General features: G+C 54.5%; 1 protein-coding gene across 1 annotated transcript; it reads left to right on the top strand.

Moving 5' to 3' along the window:
• Positions 1 to 60: 60 nt before the first annotated feature.
• On the top strand, positions 61 to 15755 carry SRPRA (SRP receptor subunit alpha). The gene is made up of 14 exons (XM_075328590.1): positions 61 to 288; positions 6690 to 6773; positions 6949 to 7112; positions 7212 to 7366; positions 7560 to 7710; positions 7788 to 7944; positions 8252 to 8373; positions 8450 to 8568; positions 8741 to 8827; positions 11080 to 11252; positions 11322 to 11535; positions 11667 to 11830; positions 11922 to 12020; positions 14487 to 15755. The coding sequence occupies exons 1-14, from the start codon at positions 172 to 174 to the stop codon at positions 14613 to 14615; spliced, it is 1935 nt and encodes a 644-aa protein (XP_075184705.1). The 5' UTR covers positions 61 to 171; the 3' UTR covers positions 14616 to 15755.
• The last annotated feature ends 3732 nt before the right edge of the window (positions 15756 to 19487 follow it).

Below are 19487 nucleotides of genomic sequence, written 5' to 3'. Positions count from 1 at the left end.
CAGAGGGCGCGCGGGTCAGTTGATGGGTGCAGTAAGATGGCGGCGGGTGATAGTGTGGAGCGCGCAGGAGCCGCCTCTTCCGGTACAGGTGGAAGTGACGCGTTCCCGGTGTTTCTCTGACGTGTCCCGGGGCCGTGAGTGACGTGCGGAGCGCAGCGCGGACAGAGAAACATGTTGGACTTCTTCACCATCTTCAGTAAAGGCGGCATCGTGCTCTGGTGCTTCCAGGGGGTGCGCGGCTCCATCAGCGGCCCGGTCAATGCGCTGCTGCGCTCCGTCATCCTACAGGTGAGCACCGGGGCCGCTGCGGGGCTGAGATGTGGGGTCTTGCCGGGTCCAAACAGGAGACGTTCTGTCATGCTGGGCCCATCACTATCTGTGGTGTCAGATGTAATGTGGTGGAGCCGACACAGACCTAACCGGAGAGTCCGGGGGTGCGAAGGGAGGAGCTACGGGGAGAGAGGAGGAGCTACGGGGAGAGAGGAGGAGCTACGGGGAGAGGAGAATCGGGGGGGGAGAGAGGAGGAGCTACAGGGAGAGGAGAATCGGGGGGAGGGAGAGAGGAGGAGCTACGGGGAGAGAGGAGGAGCTACAGGGAGAGGAGAATCGGGGGGGGAGAGAGGAGGAGCTACAGGGAGAGGAGAATCGGGGGGGGAGAGAGGAGGAGCTACGGGGAGAGGGGAGGAGCTACGGGGAGAGGAGAATCGGGGGGGAGAGAGGAGGAGCTACAGGGAGAGGAGAATCGGGGGGAGGGAGAGGAGAATCGGGGGGAGGGAGAGGAGAATCGGGGGGGGGGGAGGGAGAGGAGAATCGGGGGGGGGAGGGAGAGGAGAATCGGGGGGGGGGAGGGAGAGGAGAAGCTACAGGGAGAGGAGAATCTGGGGGGGAGAGAGAGGAGAAGCTACAGGGAGAGGAGAATCTGGGGGGGAGAGAGAAGAGGAACTACAGGGAGAGGAGAATCTGGGGGGGAGAGAGGAGGAACTACAGGGAGAGGAGAATCTGGGGGGGAGAGAGAGGAGGAACTACAGGGAGAGGAGAATCTGGGGGGGAGAGAGAGGAGGAACTACAGGGAGAGGAGAATCTGGGGGGGAGAGAGAGGAGGAACTACAGGGAGAGGAGAATCTGGGGGGGAGAGAGAGGAGGAACTACAGGGAGAGGAGAATCTGGGGGGGAGAGAGAGGAGGAACTACAGGGAGAGGAGAATCTGGGGGGGAGAGAGAGGAGGAACTACAGGGAGAGGAGAATCTGGGGGGGAGAGAGAGGAGGAACTACAGGGAGAGGAGAATCTGGGGGGGAGAGAGAGGAGGAACTACAGGGAGAGGAGAATCTGGGGGGGAGAGAGAGGAGGAACTACAGGGAGAGGAGAATCTGGGGGGGAGAGAGAGGAGGAACTACAGGGAGAGGAGAATCTGGGGGGGAGAGAGAGGAGGAACTACAGGGAGAGGAGAATCTGGGGGGGAGAGAGAGGAGGAACTACAGGGAGAGGAGAATCTGGGGGGGAGAGAGAGGAGGAACTACAGGGAGAGGAGAATCTGGGGGGGAGAGAGAGGAGGAACTACAGGGAGAGGAGAATCTGGGGGGGAGAGAGAGGAGGAACTACAGGGAGAGGAGAATCTGGGGGGGAGAGAGAGGAGGAACTACAGGGAGAGGAGAATCTGGGGGGGAGAGAGAGGAGGAACTACAGGGAGAGGAGAATCTGGGGGGGAGAGAGAGGAGGAACTACAGGGAGAGGAGAATCTGGGGGGGAGAGAGAGGAGGAACTACAGGGAGAGGAGAATCTGGGGGGGAGAGAGAGGAGGAACTACAGGGAGAGGAGAATCTGGGGGGGAGAGAGAGGAGGAACTACAGGGAGAGGAGAATCTGGGGGGGAGAGAGAGGAGGAACTACAGGGAGAGGAGAATCTGGGGGGGAGAGAGAGGAGGAACTACAGGGAGAGGAGAATCTGGGGGGGAGAGAGAGGAGGAACTACAGGGAGAGGAGAATCTGGGGGGGAGAGAGAGGAGGAACTACAGGGAGAGGAGAATCTGGGGGGGAGAGAGAGGAGGAACTACAGGGAGAGGAGAATCTGGGGGGGAGAGAGAGGAGGAACTACAGGGAGAGGAGAATCTGGGGGGGAGAGAGAGGAGGAACTACAGGGAGAGGAGAATCTGGGGGGGAGAGAGAGGAGGAACTACAGGGAGAGGAGAATCTGGGGGGGAGAGAGAGGAGGAACTACAGGGAGAGGAGAATCTGGGGGGGAGAGAGAGGAGGAACTACAGGGAGAGGAGAATCTGGGGGGGAGAGAGAGGAGGAACTACAGGGAGAGGAGAATCTGGGGGGGAGAGAGAGGAGGAACTACAGGGAGAGGAGAATCTGGGGGGGGAGAGAGAGGAGGAACTACAGGGAGAGGAGAATCTGGGGGGGGAGAGAGAGGAGGAGCTACAGGGAGAGGAGAATCTGGGGGGGAGAGAGAGGAGAAGCTACAGGGAGAGGAGAATCGAGGGGGAGGAGAATCGGGGGGGAGAGAGGAGGAGCTACAAGGGGGAGGAGAATCGGGGAGAGAGGAGGAGCTACAGGGGGAGGAGAATCTGGGGGGGAGAGAGAGGAGGAGCTACAGGGAGAGGAGAATCTGGGGGGGAGAGAGAGGAGAAGCTACAGGGAGAGGAGAATCGAGGGGGAGGAGAATCGGGGGGGAGAGAGGAGGAGCTACAAGGGGGAGGAGAATCGGGGAGAGAGGAGGAGCTACAGGGGGAGGAGAATCGAGAGAGAGAGGAGGAGCTACAAGGGGGAGGAGAATCGGGGGGAGAGAGGAGGAGCTACAGGGGGAGGAGAATCGGGGGGAGAGAGGAGGAGCTACAGGGGGAGGAGAATCGGGGGGAGAGAGGAGGAGCTACAGGGGGAGGAGAATCGGGGGGAGAGAGGAGGAGCTACAGGGGGAGGAGAATCGGGGGGAGAGAGGAGGAGCTACAGGGGGAGGAGAATCGGGGGAGAGAGAGGAGGAGCTACAGGGAGAGGAGAATCGGGGGAGAGAGAGGAGGAGCTACAGGGAGAGGAGAATCGGGGGAGAGAGAGGAGGAGCTACAGGGAGAGGAGAATCGGGGGAGAGAGAGGAGGAGCTACAGGGAGAGGAGAATCGGGGGAGAGAGAGGAGCTACAGGGAGAGGAGAATCGGGGGAGAGAGAGGAGGAGCTACAGGGAGAGGAGAATCGGGGGAGAGAGAGGAGGAGCTACAGGGAGAGGAGAATCGGGGGAGAGAGAGGAGGAGCTACAGGGAGAGGAGAATCGGGGGAGAGAGAGGAGGAGCTACAGGGAGAGGAGAATCGGGGGAGAGAGAGGAGGAGCTACAGGGAGAGGAGAATCGGGGGAGAGAGAGGAGGAGCTACAGGGAGAGGAGAATCGGGGGAGAGAGAGGAGGAGCTACAGGGAGAGGAGAATCGGGGGAGAGAGAGGAGGAGCTACAGGGAGAGGAGAATCGGGGGAGAGAGAGGAGGAGCTACAGGGAGAGGAGAATCGGGGGAGAGAGAGGAGGAGCTACAGGGAGAGGAGAATCGGGGGAGAGAGAGGAGGAGCTACAGGGAGAGGAGAATCGGGGTAGAGAGGAGGAGCTACAGGGAGAGGAGAATCGGGGGAGAGAGAGGAGGAGCTACAGGAAGAGGAGAATCTGGGGGGAGAAAGGAGGAGCTACAGGGAGAGGAGAATCTGGGGGGGAAAGAGGAGGAGCTACAAGGAGAGCAGAATCGGAGAGAGGAGGAGCTACAGGGAGAGGAGAATCGGGGGGCAGAGAGGAGGAACTTTGAGGAGAGGAGAATCGGGGGGGGGCAAAGAGGAGGAGCTATGAGGACAATTGGGGGGGCCCAGAGAGGAGGAGCTACGGGGAGTGGAGAATCGGGGGGTACAGAGAGGAGGAGCTATGGGGAGAGGAGGACCGGTGGGTAGAGAGAGGAGGAGCTACGGGGAGAGGAGGAAGGGGGGGGCAGAGAGAGGAAAAGAACGGGGGTGCGAACTGAGGAGGGAAGGGGACAGGAGAATCGAGGGGCGGGGGAGAAAAGAGAAAAGATGAAGACCGAAGGGCTGGGAAAGGAGGAAGATGAGGACTGGAGGGGTGGGGGGAGGTGGGAGATAGGGGGAGGTTCGGGGGCAGAAAAGGGAAGAGGACCGGGGGGGGCAGAGGAGAGGGACTGGGGGGCAAAGGAAAGAGAAGGATGACTGGGGGTGGCAGAGGAGAGAGGAGGAGGAGGAGGACCAGAGGAAGATTGGGGGGGAGAGGAGGATGGTGGGGGAGGAGGAGGATTGGGGGCAGCTTCACGGGGGCAAAAACAGGAGGAAAACCAAGGGGGCAGAGGAGAGAGGAGAATGACCAGGGGGGGAAGAGGAGAGAGGTAGAGGACCAGGTTGGGCAGAGGAGAGAGGTGGAGGACCGGGGGAGGGCAGAGGAGAGAGGAAAAGGACCATAGGGGGTCAGAAGAGAGAGGAAAAGGACCAGGGGGGGTCAGAAGAGAGAGGAAAAGGACCAGGGGGGGTCAGAAGAGAGAGGAAAAGGACCAGGGGGGGTCAGAAGAGAGAGGAAAAGGACCAGGGGGTGTCAGAAGAGAGAGAAAAAGGACCAGGGGGGTCAGAAGAGAGAGGGAAAAGGACCGGAGGGGAGGGCAGAATAGAGAGGAAAAGGACCAGGGGGGGGCAGAAGAGAGAGGAAAAGGACTGGAGGGGGGGGCAGAGGAGAGAGGAAAAGGACCGGGGTGGGGGGGGCAGAGGAGAGAGGAGGACCGGGGGAGCAGAGCAGAGAAGAGGAGGAGGACCGGGGGGGAGGGGGGGGGGGGCAGAAGAGAGAGGAGGAGGACCGGGGGGGGCAGAAGGGAGAGCAGCAGGACCGGGGGGGTCAGAAGGGAGAGGAGGCGGACCGGGGGGGGGGGGCAGAAGGGAGAGGAGGCGGACCGGGGGGGGGGGCAGAAGGGAGAGGAGGAGGACCGGGGGGGGCAGAAGGGAGAGGAGTAGGACCGGGGGGGGCAGAAGGGAGAGGAGGGGGACCGGGGGAGCAGAGGAGAGAAGAGGAGGAGGACCGGGGGGGGCAGAAGAGAGAGGAAAAGGACCGGGGGGAGGGGGGGGCAGAAGAGAGAGGAAAAGGACCGGGGGGAGGGGGGGGGAAGAGGAGAGAGGAAAAGGACCGGGGGGAGGGGGGGGGGGGAAGAGGAGAGAGGAAAAGGACCGGGGGGGAGAGAGAGGAAAGGGACTGGGGGGCAGAGGAGTGAAGAGGAGGACCGGGGGGGAAGCAGAGGAGAGAGGAAAAGGACCGGGGGGGGGGAGGAAAAGGGCCGGGGGGGCAGAGGAAGAGGAAAAGGGCCGGGGGGCAGAGGAGAGAGGAGGAGGACGGGGGGGGGGGGGGCACGCAGAAGAGAGAGGAAAAGGACCAGGGGGGGTGCAGATGAGAGAGGAGCACTGGGGGAGGCGAGGAGATGGCCAGCGTGCACTGATTCACTGGGAGCTAGGAGGTGACCGCGGCGCAGTGATTGTCGGGGTGTCAGGAGGTGACCGCGGTGCAGTGATTGTCGGGGTGTCAGGAGGTGACCGCGATGCAGTGATTGTCGGGGTGTCAGGAGGTGACCGCGGTGCAGTGATTGTCGGGGTGTCAGGAGGTGACCGCGGCGCAGTGATTGTCGGGGTGTCAGGAGGTGACCGCGGTGCAGTGATTGTCGGGGTGTCAGGAGGTGACCGCGATGCAGTGATTGTCGGGGTGTCAGGAGGTGACCGCGGCGCAGTGATTGTCGGGGTGTCAGGAGGTGACCGCGGCGCAGTGATTGTCGGGGTGTCAGGAGGTGACCGCGATGCAGTGATTGTCGGGGTGTCAGGAGGTGACCGCGGTGCAGTGATTGTCGGGGTGTCAGGAGGGACCGCGGCGCAGTGATTGTCGGGGTGTCAGGAGGTGACCGCGGTGCAGTGATTGTCGGGGTGTCAGGAGGTGACCGCGGTGCAGTGATTGTCGGGGTGTCAGGAGGTGACCGCGGTGCAGTGATTGTCGGGGTGTCAGGAGGTGACCGCGATGCAGTGATTGTCGGGGTGTCAGGAGGTGACCGCGGCGCAGTGATTGTCGGGGTGTCAGGAGGTGACCGCGGCGCAGTGATTCTCGGGGTGTCAGGAGGAGACCGCGGCGCAGTGATTCTCGGGGTGTCAGGAGGTGACCGCGATGCAGTGATTGTCGGGGTGTCAGGAGGTGACCGCGGCGAAGTGATTGTCGGGGTGTCAGGAGGTGACCGCGGCGCAGTGATTGTCGGGGTGTCAGGAGGTGACCGCGGCGCAGTGATTGTCGGGGTGTCAGGCTGCTGTATGAGTCGATCTCCATATGGCGGCATTTGCTCTGGTTCTTTAGGGGGCCCCGTATTGGAAGCACAATGGTTTTGTGGCTCAAGCACATAATATGGGGGTTCAGTATGAGGATGATGTGATTGTTTTACTGCGGCCCCTGTTATTGTGGGGGAGGGGGGTAATGACCAGACACGGGGGGGGGGGGCTGTGCCAGGAGGTAGAATGTTGTGATCGGTGGTTTAATATTTTGGGGTCCACTGAGTGCCTGTGAGATGCTGACTGTACTATAAGTATCTGGGTGTGATTGTTACTTTTGGGGTGTCCTGTTTTGATATACGGGGGGGGGGGGGGGCAGCAGTATTGGGGCTGGTTATGGTTGGTGGAGCACTACTCTCATCATTGTGTCTCTGCAGGAGCGCGGCGGCAGCAACTGCTACAACCATGACTCCCTCACCCTGAAGTACAAGCTGGACAATCAGTTTGAGCTGGTTTTCGTGGTAAGATGAGGGGGACGATGGCCGCGGCCGTGCACTGATCCGTGTCCCCCTCGCGCATCCTGAGCCTGCTGGTTCTGAAGACTGACACGAGAGTGGGGTGCTCAATGACGGGGGAGGGGGCGGCTGGCAGATTAGCCCCTGTGTCTCCCCCTAATCTGTCTCCCGTCCCCCGCAGGTCGGATACCAGAAGATTTTGACGCTGACGTATGTGGACAAGTTAATAGATGACGTCCATAAAGAGTTCCGGGACAAGTACCGCAATCAGATCCAGCAGAACGGCGCCCTGGGGTTACTGAGCGGCTCCTTCGATTTCCAGGATGATTTTGACTTCCTTCTCCGGTTGGTCGGGGGGTGAGGGGGTGTAATCCGCCCTCGATATCGGGGTGTCTGCGGCTCTGGGGATTTGTGGTCCTGGGCTGACTTGTCTCCCCCTTACAGGGCAGCGGAGGAGAGCAGCCGAGCTCGGGCCCCCGCCGCCATGAAGACATTCAAACAGTCTGAGAAGTCCAAGAAAACTGTGAAGTCCATGATCGAAAAACCGGGAGAGAAAGCCAAGGAGAATCACAAGAAGAGCAAGTCTTCTAAGAAAGAGAGTGAGTGGCGGGAATTACCCGTGCGGTGCCAGGACGGAGACTACCTGTGTATTGTAGGGGGTCTGGCTGACATCTGGGGTTCATGTAAGGCCAGGAAGGAGGTGTGGGGAGGGGTGTGGACCCCACAGACCTCGCCCGGCCTCGGGGGGCTCCTCTGCTTGTCCTTCATACACCAAACTCCTCTGTTTTGCAGATATCGCTCCAGAAGCCGTCACTTCCAACAAACCGAAGGCGAGTGCACCGCCATCCTCCGGGGACACGGAGGAGCTGAGCGCCGAGGAGACCATGCAAAGGAAGCGCGAGGAGTTCTTCAAGAAGAAGATGAAGACCGGGGACAAGGCCAGGTGTGGACATGGCACGTGGGGGTCCTGGGGCAGGGTCCGGACGTCACTGAATACTGACAACTTTTACTTTTCCATAGCAAATCACCAAAGCCGGAGGCTCAGAAGGAGAAGGGAAAGCAGCCGCGGGTGTGGGAGCTCGGGGCGTCCAACACCAAAGAGCTCGACTACAGCAAACCCACCACCAACGGCACCGCGGAGGAGGGGGCTGTGCCGGACGACGATCTGGAGGCGCTGGTGAGGCCCGGCTGTGTCCTGCAGCATCTACTCCACACCCTCTACAGGAGCGCACGATGTTAACCCATTAGGTTACTGTAATGGCAGCAATTAGTGGTTGTCACCAGGTAGAGGGCCTGTGCAGGATCAGATAATCATGGCAGCCTTCTGTGAATATCTACAGCTTCTGTGTTGGATTGCATGTCCGCACCGTTCACTTCTATGGAGCTGAGCTGTAATGCCAGACACAACCTGTAGACAGATGTGGCGCTGTTTTTGGAAGAAGCAGCCACATCCCCTTTATGTGTTTATGCAATGTGTCTTTCAGAGATTCCGCAGTGGTTTCATGTCAGGAAACCCCCCGGATGTGGAGTATGAAAGCAGCAGCGAGGAAGAGGAAGATGTCCCCACTGTCCAAAGCAAAAGCCCCCCATCTGTGGAGAAGTCCAGGTAGACCACCTGTCTATGCGACTGGCCGGGGCCGGGGGTCCGTGCTGTGCTCTCACCTCTGAGGGGTTTCTTCCAGTGCCAAGAAGAGTGGCTTCGGAGGGATGTTTGGGATGTTGAAGGGTCTGGTTGGGGCTAAAAGTCTAACCATGGATGACATGGAGCCGGTGCTGGAGAAGATGAAGGACCATCTCATAGGTGAGGCTGATGTAACGCTGCACAGGGAGTCATGCAGACCAGCTACTCCTGGCACTCAGCTTTACTGGATTCCTGAATGGCAAAAGAGCAGAAACAATAAGAGGAATACTGCATTTATCTGCTTCATTTGTGATCATTTTCTGCATTTCTTACATGTTTGCAATTCTTGTAGCCAAGAATGTAGCTGCGGACATTGCTGTGCAGCTCTGCGAGTCAGTGGCAAAGAGACTGGAAGGGAAAGTCATGGGAACTTTCTCAAGTAAGTCATATAACAGTACTGATCCTTTTTGTTACATCCAGTATTATACTCCGGAGCTGCGCTCACTATTCTGCTGGTGCAGTCACTGTGTATATACATTACATTACTGATCCTGAGTTACCTCCTGTAGTATACACTAGAGCTGCACTCACTATTCTGCTGGTGCAGTCACTGTGTATATACATTACATTACTGATCCTGAGTTACCTCCTGTAGTATACACTAGAGCTGCACTCACTATTCTGCTGGTGCAGTCACTGTGTATATACATTACATTACTGATCCTGAGTTACCTCCTGTAGTATACACTAGAGCTGCACTCACTATTCTGCTGGTGCAGTCACTGTTAGGTCCAGAAATCTTTGGCCAGTGACACAATTTTGGCGAGTTGGGTTCTGCATGCCACCACATTGGATTTGAAATGAAATCTCTACAGCAGAATTCAAGTGCAGATTGTAACGTTTAATTTGAAGGTTTGAACAAAAATATCTGATAGAAATTGTAGGAATTGTCACATTTCTTTACAAACACTCCACATTTTAGGAGGTCAAAAGTAATTGGACAAATAAACCAAACCCAAACAAAATATTTTTATTTTCAATATTTTGTTGCGAATCCTTTGGAGGCAATCACTGCCTTAAGTCTGGAACCCATGGACATCACCAAACGCTGGGTTTCCTCCTTCTTAATGCTTTGCCAGGCCTTTACAGCCGCAGCCTTCAGGTCTTGCTTGTTTGTGGGTCTTTCCGTCTTAAGTCTGGATTTGAGCAAGTGAAATGCATGCTCAATTGGGTTAAGATCTGGTGATTGACTTGGCCATTGCAGAATGTTCCACTTTTTTGCACTCATGAACTCCTGGGTAGCTTTGGCTGTATGCTTGGGGTCATTGTGCATCTGTACTATGAAGCGCCGTCCGATCAACTTTGCGGCATTTGGCTGAATCTGGGCTGAAAGTATATCCCGGTACACTTCAGAATTCATCCGGCTACTCTTGTCTGCTGTTATGTCATCAATAAACACAAGTGACCCAGTGCCATTGAAAGCCATGCATGCCCATGCCATCACGTTGCCTCCACCATGTTTTACAGAGGATGTGGTGTGCCTTGGATCATGTGCGGTTCCCTTTCTTCTCCAGTCTTTTTTCTTCCCATCATTCTGGTACAGGTCTTCACCAAAGAAAGTATGCGGCGATCATCCACCGCTGTTGTCATCCGTGGACGCCCAGGCCTTTTTGAGTTCCCAAGCTCACCAGTCAATTCCTTTTTTCTCAGAATGTACCCGACTGTTGATTTTGCTACTCCAAGCATGTCTGCTATCTCTCTGATGGATTTTTTCTTTTTTTTCAGCCTCAGGATGTTCTGCTTCACCTCAATTGAGAGTTCCTTAGACAGCATGTTGTCTGGTCACAGCAACAGCTTCCAAATGCAAAACCACACACCTGTAATCAACCCCAGACCTTTTAACTACTTCATTGATTACAGGTTAACGAGGGAGACGCCTTCAGAGTTAATTGCAGCCCTTAGAGTCCCTTGTCCAATTACTTTTGGTCCCTTGAAAAAGAGGAGGCTATGCATTACAGAGCTATGATTCCTAAACCCTTTCTCCGATTTGGATGTGAAAACTCTCATATTGCAGCTGGGAGTGTGCACTTTCAGCCCATATTATATATAGAATTGTATTTCTGAACATGTTTTTGTAAACAGCTAAAATAACAAAACTTGTGTCACTGTCCAAATATTTCTGGACCTAACTGTACATTACTGATCCTTTCGTTACATTCAGTATTATACTCCAGAGCTGCGCTCACTATTCTGCTGGTGCAGTCACTGTGTACATACATTATTGATCCTGAGTTACCTCCTGTATTATACTCCAGAGCTGCACTCACTATTCTGCTGGTGCAGTCACTGTGTACATACATTATTGATCCTGAGTTACCTCCTGTATTATACTCCAGAGCTGCACTCACTATTCTGCTGGTGGAGTCGCTGTGTACATACATTACATTACTGATCCTTTCGTTACATCTAGTATTATACTCCGGAGCTGTGCTCACTATTCTGCTGGTGCAGTCACTGTGTACATACATTACTGATCCTGAGTTACCCCCTGTATTATACTCCAGAGCTGCACTCACTATTCTGCTGGTGCAGTCACTGTGTACATACATTACTGATCCTGAGTTTCCTCCTGTATTATACTCCAGAGCTGCGCTCACTGCACTGCTGTTCCCTCCTCTTTCCTCCCATCAGCTGTGACGTCTGCAGTGAAACGAGCTTTACAGGAGTCCCTGGTGCAGATCTTGCAGCCAAAGCGTCGTGTGGATGTGCTGCGTGATGTGATGGAGTCACAGCGCATGCGTCGTCCATACGTCATCACTTTCTGTGGGGTGAATGGAGTGGGGAAATCCACCAACCTGGCCAAAGTAAGTGCGTGATTACCGGATGTGGCCGTGGCCCGTTCCCCCACTAATATGTCGCCTCTTCTGCTCCAGATTTCCTTCTGGCTGATAGAGAACGGGTATAACGTGCTGATAGCCGCGTGTGACACATTCCGGGCCGGGGCGGTGGAGCAGCTGCGCACCCACACAAAACGCCTTAATTCCCTGCACCCTCCTGAGAAGCACAATGGCCGCTCCATGGTGCAACTCTATGAGAAGGGCTACGGCAAAGACGCTGCTGGCATTGCCATGGAGGCCATATCTTACGGTGAGAACCCTCTGCAGGGAGACGCGTCTCCTAAGAGTAGCTGCTCTGGGGTTGTTAAGGCTGCAGAGTGGGTGGTGCTGTTTGGTAAATGAGACCCTCTGTGATTAAACTGCCTCTTTGTCTCGGTGCAGCTCGGAATCAGGGTTATGACGTGGTGCTGGTGGACACGGCCGGCCGCATGCAGGACAACGCTCCTCTGATGACCGCGCTGGCAAAGCTGATCGCTGTCAACATGCCGGACCTTGTCCTCTTTGTTGGGGAAGCCTTGGTGGGCAATGAGGCGGTGGATCAGCTGGTGCGGTGACACGTTGCTGGGTTTGGGCGCACGTTGGGGGTTGAGGTCGAGCTGCATGGAGGTAACTGCTGCTTGTTCTCCGAATTCACAGGTGAAGTTTAACAAGGCGCTGGCTGATCACTCACTGTCGGAAAAGCCGCGGCTCATCGATGGGATCGTGCTCACAAAGTTCGACACGATTGATGATAAGGTAAATCTGATGCCTGGTCCCAGCCTTACTCTATTATGCTGTCGCCAGCTCCTTACACTGGGACCCGGAGCTTTCCTCCTTCATGCCATCAATGGCTCTTTACACTTGGGCGCCGTCCGGTCCGGGGTTTTGCTCCTTCATGCCATCAGTGACTCCTTACACTTGAGCCTCGCAATGTTCACAGCTTTCCTTCTTCATGTCAGTGTCTCCTTACACTGGGGCCGCGCACTGTCCAGAGCTTTCCTCCTTCATGCTGTCAGTGGCTCCTTACACTGGGGCCCCGCACTGTCCAGAGCTTTCCTCCTTCATGCTGTCAGTGTCTCCTTACACTGGGGCCCTGCACTGTCCAGAGCTTTCCTCCTTCATGCTGTCAGTGGCTCCGTACACTGGGGCCCTGCACTGTCCAGAGCTTTCCTCCTTCATGCTGTCAGTGGCTCCTTACACTGGGGCCCCGCACTGTCCAGAGCTTTCCTCCTTCATGCTGTTAGTGTCTCCTTACACTGGGGCCCCGCACTGTCCAGAGCTTTCCTCCTTCATGCCGTCAGTGTCTCCTTACACTGGGGCCGCGCACTGTCCAGAGCTTTCCTCCTTCATGCTGTCAGTGGCTCCTTACACTGGGGCCCCGCACTGTCCAGAGCTTTCCTCCTTCATGCTGTCAGTGTCTCCTTACACTGGGGCCCTGCACTGTCCAGAGCTTTCCTCCTTCATGCTGTCAGTGGCTCCTTACACTGGGGCCCTGCACTGTCCAGAGCTTTCCTCCTTCATGCTGTCAGTGGCTCCTTACACTGGGGCCCCGCACTGTCCAGAGCTTTCCTCCTTCATGCTGTTAGTGTCTCCTTACACTGGGGCCCCGCACTGTCCAGAGCTTTCCTCCTTCATGCCGTCAGTGTCTCCTTACACTGGGGCCGCGCACTGTCCAGAGCTTTCCTCCTTCATGCCGTCATTGGCTCCTTACACTGGGGCCCCACACTGTCCAGACCTTTCCTCCTTCATGCCGTCAGTGGCTCCTTACACTGGGGCCCCGCACTGTCCAGAGCTTTCCTCCTTCATGCTGTTAGTGTCTCCTTACACTGGGGCCCCGCACTGTCCAGAGCTTTCCTCCTTCATGCTCTCAGTGTCTCCTTACACTGGGGCCCCGCACTGTCCAGAGCTTTCCTCCTTCATGCCGTCATTGGCTCCTTACACTGGGGCCCCGCACTGTCCGGCTGAGGGGAGATGCTATTGCCTTGGTTTTTACAGAGCCTTAAAGGGGACCTGTCAGATCCAATCTGCCCCCGCACCACGAGCAGTTCTGGGTGTATATTGCTAATCCCTGCCTCACTGTCTATGTATACGCTCGCATAGATAGAGATCTATAGAAAAAGTATTAATGATCTTTTATCGTATGCTAATGAGCGCGGGGACTAGTCCCCTGGGCGTTGCTTCAATTGCCAGTCGCCCCCATTAGCATGTTAGTACACCCCTGTGGTCGTGCTATCATGCTAATGAATACGCAGGGTCACAGGATGATCTCGCCTCTTCGCTGCCATCGCGTCTGACGGGGGATTTTGGCGCATTGCACATGGACCTGGAGTTTGGATCATGCGCACTATGAAGCTGGGTGTGCGCATCCCGGCTTCAAACTAACGTAGTGCGCATGATCCAGACTCCGGGGTCTTGTGCGCTGAGCCGAAATCCCCCATCAGACGCGATGGCAGCGGAGAGGCGAGATCATCCTGTGACCCTGCGTATTCATTACCACGACCACAGGGGCGCACTAACATGCTAATGGGGGTGGCTGGCAATGGAAGCAACGCCCAGGGGACTAGTCCCCATCCTCATTAGCATACGATAAAAGATGTTTAGAAATCCTTTTTCTATAGGTCCCTTTATCTATGCTGGTGTATACAGGGACAGTGAGGCAGGGATTAGCAATATACAACCAGAACTGCTCGTGGTGCGGGGGAAGATTGGACCTGACAGGTTCCCTTTAATCTTGGGGGTCTCCATGGTTACGCCTCCAGCGTGGGTGGGGATATCTCTTTAAAGGGGCAGTCGCACTCTTATTAAGACTTCAGTATAAATCTGCATAAGGTTTCACTTTGTCTTTTGTGTGAAAATTGATTTTCTTTTCTCACCTGACATCGCATCCTACCGTGAAATTCCACCCAGAATCCTGCGCTCCGTCTCCGCTCACCCCCATAGTGGATATTGTGTCCGCAGCTTGCTGTGCATTTCGTGTTCATTCATTCATTTTCAGTATCTCTGCTTGCTGTGATGTCCTAGTTCACACTGTGTGCGGCTCAGAGGATTGGGCGTTATTGTCCCCGATGATGAGGCCTCCTGCAGTCGCTGGCAGCAAGCAGAGATCTTGAAATTGGTGGTAAATGTATAAGCACAGGGCATGAGGAAGCTGCCGCCGTCTGTGTGCTGCACCACGGCATATGGCGGATCGTTGTGGCCTCACCTCTTCTTTCTCTCCCGCAGGTGGGCGCTGCCATCTCCATGACGTACATCACCGGGCAGCCCATCGTGTTTGTGGGCACGGGTCAGACGTACTGCGACCTGCGCAGCCTGAATGTGAAGGCGGTGGTGGGCGCGCTGATGAAGGCCTGAGCCCCGCGCACACGTCCCGCCAGTGTCCAGGTTTTATTATCCGCCATCAGCTGCTGTGAACAGTCACTGCCTGAATCCTCGCCCTATAGACTCATCCGCCCCATGAGCCCCCCACCTCCCGGGTGTCAGGACTGGGGGGACGGGACACAGGTCACACATTACCCAATGAGTCCAATAATCCGGCATTCTTACAACAGCGGTAAATCTTGGCGGTCCGGCTCTGCTCAGTCCGTACTGCCGCACCGCAACAAGGCTAAACGCGTTCCGGTAGCGACTGTCACACCCGGAGTGTCCAGCAGGTGGCGCTGATGTCACATCATTCTATTATATTGCTGCTAAAGTGCTATCCCCTATAAGGGTCCTCCAGAGCCATGGCAAGGGCGGCTCGCCAGGAGTGACCGGCATATCCCTTGTATTGTGGTTTCTTGCCACGATCGCGGCTTGCTGTCAGTGACTGTCAGCAGTCCGGTTTACTTTCAGAGGCTGAGCACCCTTTCCTGACCAGTGCTTCTCACAGCTGAGGGTTTGCTTCAATTGTATCCAGTCTAGACAATCCAGAAAACCTGGGATCAAAACAGGCTCCAAATGTGTCCTGCCCCAACACATTGTACCAGAATGCTGTGCATTGTCTACACTGGATCCAGCTCCGAGACGATACTGGGACAGGACACGCTCCGTCACCGTATCAAACCTGTTCACTGACGGCAAGCAGAGATCCTGCAGAAGTGACAAGCACAATGAAGGGTGTATAGGAAAGACGCCGGTCACAATACAGTGACTGCGGTTACATGGGGCTGGAGGACCCCTCAGTGTTCGTCTCCGGCCCGTCAATATCGCCCTGAGAACTCGCAGAAACGCCTCCAGAGCAGCAGTTCTCAGTGCAGGGATAGGCGGCGCCTGCCTCCAGGGGGCGCCCCTACTCCGCATATTGCTGGCCGGATCTCGGGGTTCATGCTTATCTGTCTGTCGGAGGCCTGTATCCATACGTATGTTCTGTCAGCACCCGCCTCATTCAGACGGGAGGCGTGGAGTCCGACACCTCGTGCCTCCTCGTGTAGTGGCGCCATGTTCTGCTCATGTGCAATATGGATCAGAGTGAAAATAATTTATAAGAGAATAAATTTCTTACATAATTATAAACTGTCTGTATGTTATTACCAGACGCCCCTCACAGCCTCGGGGGGCCCGTCACAGCCTGGGAGAAGACCGCCCTGGGCCCGTCACAGCCTGGGAGAAGACTGCCCTGGGCCCGTCACAGCCTCGGGGGGGGGGGGGCGCCCTGGGCCCGTCACAGCCTCGGGGGGGGGGGCGCCCTGGGCCCGTCACTGCCTCGGGGGGGGGGGGGTCGCCCTGGGCCCGTCACAGCCTCGGGGGGGGGGGGGGGGGGGGCGCCCTGGGCCCGTCACAGCCTCGGGGGGGGGGGGGCCCGCCCTGGGCCCGTCACAGCCTCGGGGGGGGGGTGGAACTAGACAGCGATTTTTTCACTTAAAGCATTTATTTAGTTGCAGCGCGATTGTTTCTGGCCACAGTGTGTAAACTGTAAGCGGGTGTCGGAGCATATGGATAACCAAAGGCATGGCATCTCTCCCCCTGCAGAGATCAGGTCACAGTACAAAAGATGAGGATGTCCAGCTCTTCAGGCAAAAAAATCACGTCTTTATTTTATCATGCAGACACAAAGAATGACATGACCAGCACAACGCGTTGTCTGAAGAGCTGGACATCCTCATCTTTTGTATTATTTTGGGCTGTGGCAGTGCCTGTCCGTGCTCCAGGATGAAATCAAGACTGAGCTTTTTCCACGGTGAGCTGATTCATACTATTGATCAGGTCAGTCCTCGGAGCGGTGGTCAGCCATCACTGGTCATGTGACAGTATTTCGGTCCAGGGCTGTTGTTTGTGGAGCAGGTTCGCCGCTGTCCGGTGATTTTCCTCGGCTCAGCAGCGGAGGTTTTGGCTGTCGGGGGCAGGGACCGGCGGTGACGCTCCAGCTCTTATCAGGCTCCGCTTTCTGCAGCTGTCCCTGTTCTGTTTTTGTGATATGAAATACCAAAGCCCCTGCACAGAGGAATCTGCCCTCGGCTGCCCCTAGGGGGCGCCTTCTGCTCTGTAACATGTGAGCGCCTGCTATGTGGAGTAGGAATCTGGCTAGTGGGGGCAATGCCTAGTAAAAGACTACTTAAGCAAGCATTGTTGACCTTAGGGAGATCAACATATCCACTGCGGAGACACCATCACGTGTTTCTCAACGCAGTGATTCTAGAGCATTGCCCCCTGGGAAGTATGCAAATAAGAAAGCCGCGGAGACACCATCACGTGTTTGTCAACGCTAGCCAGATTCCTACTCCACACTGATGAGGGGCAAATACCCCGAAACGGCTGTCTGTGGATGGATACCATGTTTGGTATAGGTGGTTTCCTTGACTGGAGGCTGCCCTTCCCGTGGCTGTTCCTTCCCGGTGAAAGACCTGGCTAGTTTCCTGCCAGCGTTGAGAAACATGTGATGGTGTCTCCGCGGCTTTCTTATTTGCATACTTCCCAGGGGGCAATGCTCTAGAATCACTGCGTTGTGAAACACGTGATGGTGTCTCCGCAGTGGATATGTTGATCTCCCTAAGGTCAACAATGCTTGCTTAAGCGCCCGCTATGTGGCAGAATTACATCCACTATAGAGGAGCTTTGGTGCTTTATAATCAGTAAAACTACAGGCGAGAAGCAGATGGAGATCGGACCGTGAAGTTCTGTATTTTTCTGGCAGAAGCAGCCTCATTTTCTGGACCTCACAGCTGAGGGTTTGTGGCAGCGTCGTCCTCTGGGAGTTGTGATAATCTGCTGGCGCTCAGCAGGATACACTGTAACAAACCCCCAGCTGAGAGCATTAGTTCTGTGCTAGTGTCCTGACAGTACGCCGAGCTCTTGACAATGGTGATCACCGTCTCTGTACACACGTGTAGGGGTCTGCACATCGGAGCGCTCTCCGTTACGTGAGATCTGCGGCGCTGGGTCCCAGATGTGAGACGTGTGCAGGCTGCACTACAGTAACGTGGATGATCCCAGGAGCGGGTCGTGCAGACGCTGGCTCCTCAGCCCCAAGCTCTCGTCCTCCAGGCTGATGGCGCCTGCTCTTCCTGTAAGACTCTCATGCTGCAGCCTCGGCCGTGTGACGTCGGGGAGCGGCGGCGTCATTTACAGATGCCTGTAAGAGAAGAACGAGAGTCAATGTCCCGCAGTGATGACCCCGACTGACCGGTGCACCACACAAATAAAGACAAAGGGCATTTAAAATATTTAAGGCTGAGAATACAGAAATAGCATTTCAGGAGTATAAAGATATCAATAGGAAATGTAAAAAAAAGAAATCAAGCTAGCAAAATTGGCTACTAAAACAAAAATCTCAAAGGACATTAAAATAAATCCCAAAATGAAAACAACGGATAGTATCGACCGCTTAAAATATGTTAATTATAGAGGACAAAGCAAAGAGTGAGATATTGAACAAGCACTTTGCATCCGTGTTCACCAAGGAACTGACTGTTCCAGGGATCATTCAACAAGTGAAAAATCAAAGTTCACCACCCGATATAATTACCCCTTGGTGACGGAGCTAATTTTCACCTTAATGACCAGACCAAATTTTGCAATTCTGACCAGCGTCACTTCATGAGGCTATAGCTCTGGAACGCTTCAAAGGATGCGAGTGATTCTGAGATTTCTTTTTTCGTGATATATTGGACTTCATGTTAGTATCAAATTTTGGTCAATATTTTTTGCATTTATTTATGAAAGAAATTTTAATTTTGGCAAATTTTGAAAACTTATCAATTTTTAACTTTTGAATTTTTATACCGTTAAACCAGAGAGTTCTGTGACACAAAATAGTTAATACATAACATTTCCCACTTGTCTACTTTACATCAGCACAATTTTGGAAACAAATTTTTTTTTGTTAGGAAGTTAGAAGGGTTCAAAGTTCATCAGCAATTTCTCATTTTTACATCAAAATTTACCAAACCATTTTTTTTAGGGACCTCATCACATTTGAAGTGACTTTGAGAGGCCTAGGTGACAGAAAATACCCAAAAGTGACCCCAGTCTAAAATCTGGACCCCCCCCCAAAGTACTCAAAACCACATCCAAGAAGTTTATTAACCCTTCTGGTGCTTCACAGGAACTAAAGCAATGTGGAATGAAAAAAAAAGCAAAAAATAAAATTTTACCTAAAATGTTGCTCTACTCCAACTTTATTCACTTTTAGAAGAAATAACACAACAAAATGAACCCCAAAACGTGTTACCCACTTTCTTATGAACGCGGCAATACCCCACATGTGGTCAGAAACCTCTGTTTGGGTAAATGGGAGGGCTTGGAACAGAAGGAGCAATATTTGAATTTGGAAAGCAAATTTGGCTGAAACAGATTGCGGGCACCATGTTGCATTTACCTGTCCGCTAAGGTACCTAAACAGCAGAAACCCCCCTCAAGTGACGCCATTTTGGAAACTAGACCCCTTAAGGCTTCTATCTAGGGGTATAGTGAGCATTTTGGACCCACAGGTACTTCACAGATTTTGATAACATTACGTTGTCACATTGAAAATTTTCATTTTTTTTCTCAAAATTGTTGCTTTAGCATCAATTTTCTCACTTTTTCAAGAGGTAATTCCAAAAATTTGACCCCCCAACATTTGTTACCCACTTTTTTATGAGCGCGGTGATATCTCACATATGGTCTGAAACCTTTGTTTGGACAAATGGGAGGGCTTGGAACGGAAGGAGCAATGAAGGGAATTTTGTTTACTTACCGTAAATTCCTTTTCTTCTAGCTCCAATTGGGAGACCCAGACAATTGGGTGTATAGGCTATGCCTCCGGAG

The sequence above is a fragment of the Anomaloglossus baeobatrachus genome, chromosome 11 (genome assembly GCF_048569485.1).
Source record: "Anomaloglossus baeobatrachus isolate aAnoBae1 chromosome 11, aAnoBae1.hap1, whole genome shotgun sequence".
Lineage (NCBI taxonomy): Eukaryota > Metazoa > Chordata > Amphibia > Anura > Aromobatidae > Anomaloglossus > Anomaloglossus baeobatrachus.
This window is presented reverse-complemented; position numbering and strand designations above follow the sequence as displayed.

What these genes read in the sequence shown, in the direction of transcription:
- SRPRA (XM_075328590.1), top strand. Translation starts at nt 172, where the DNA reads ATGTTGGACTTCTTCACCATCTTCAGTAAAGGCGGCATCGTGCTCTGG. An exon ending in CAAGTCTTCTAAGAAAGAGA is followed by an intron (nt 7,367 to 7,559) that starts GTGAGTGGCGGG and finishes TCTGTTTTGCAG; the next exon opens with ATATCGCTCCAGAAGCCGTC. An exon ending in CCATCTGTGGAGAAGTCCAG is followed by an intron (nt 8,374 to 8,449) that starts GTAGACCACCTG and finishes GGTTTCTTCCAG; the next exon opens with TGCCAAGAAGAGTGGCTTCG.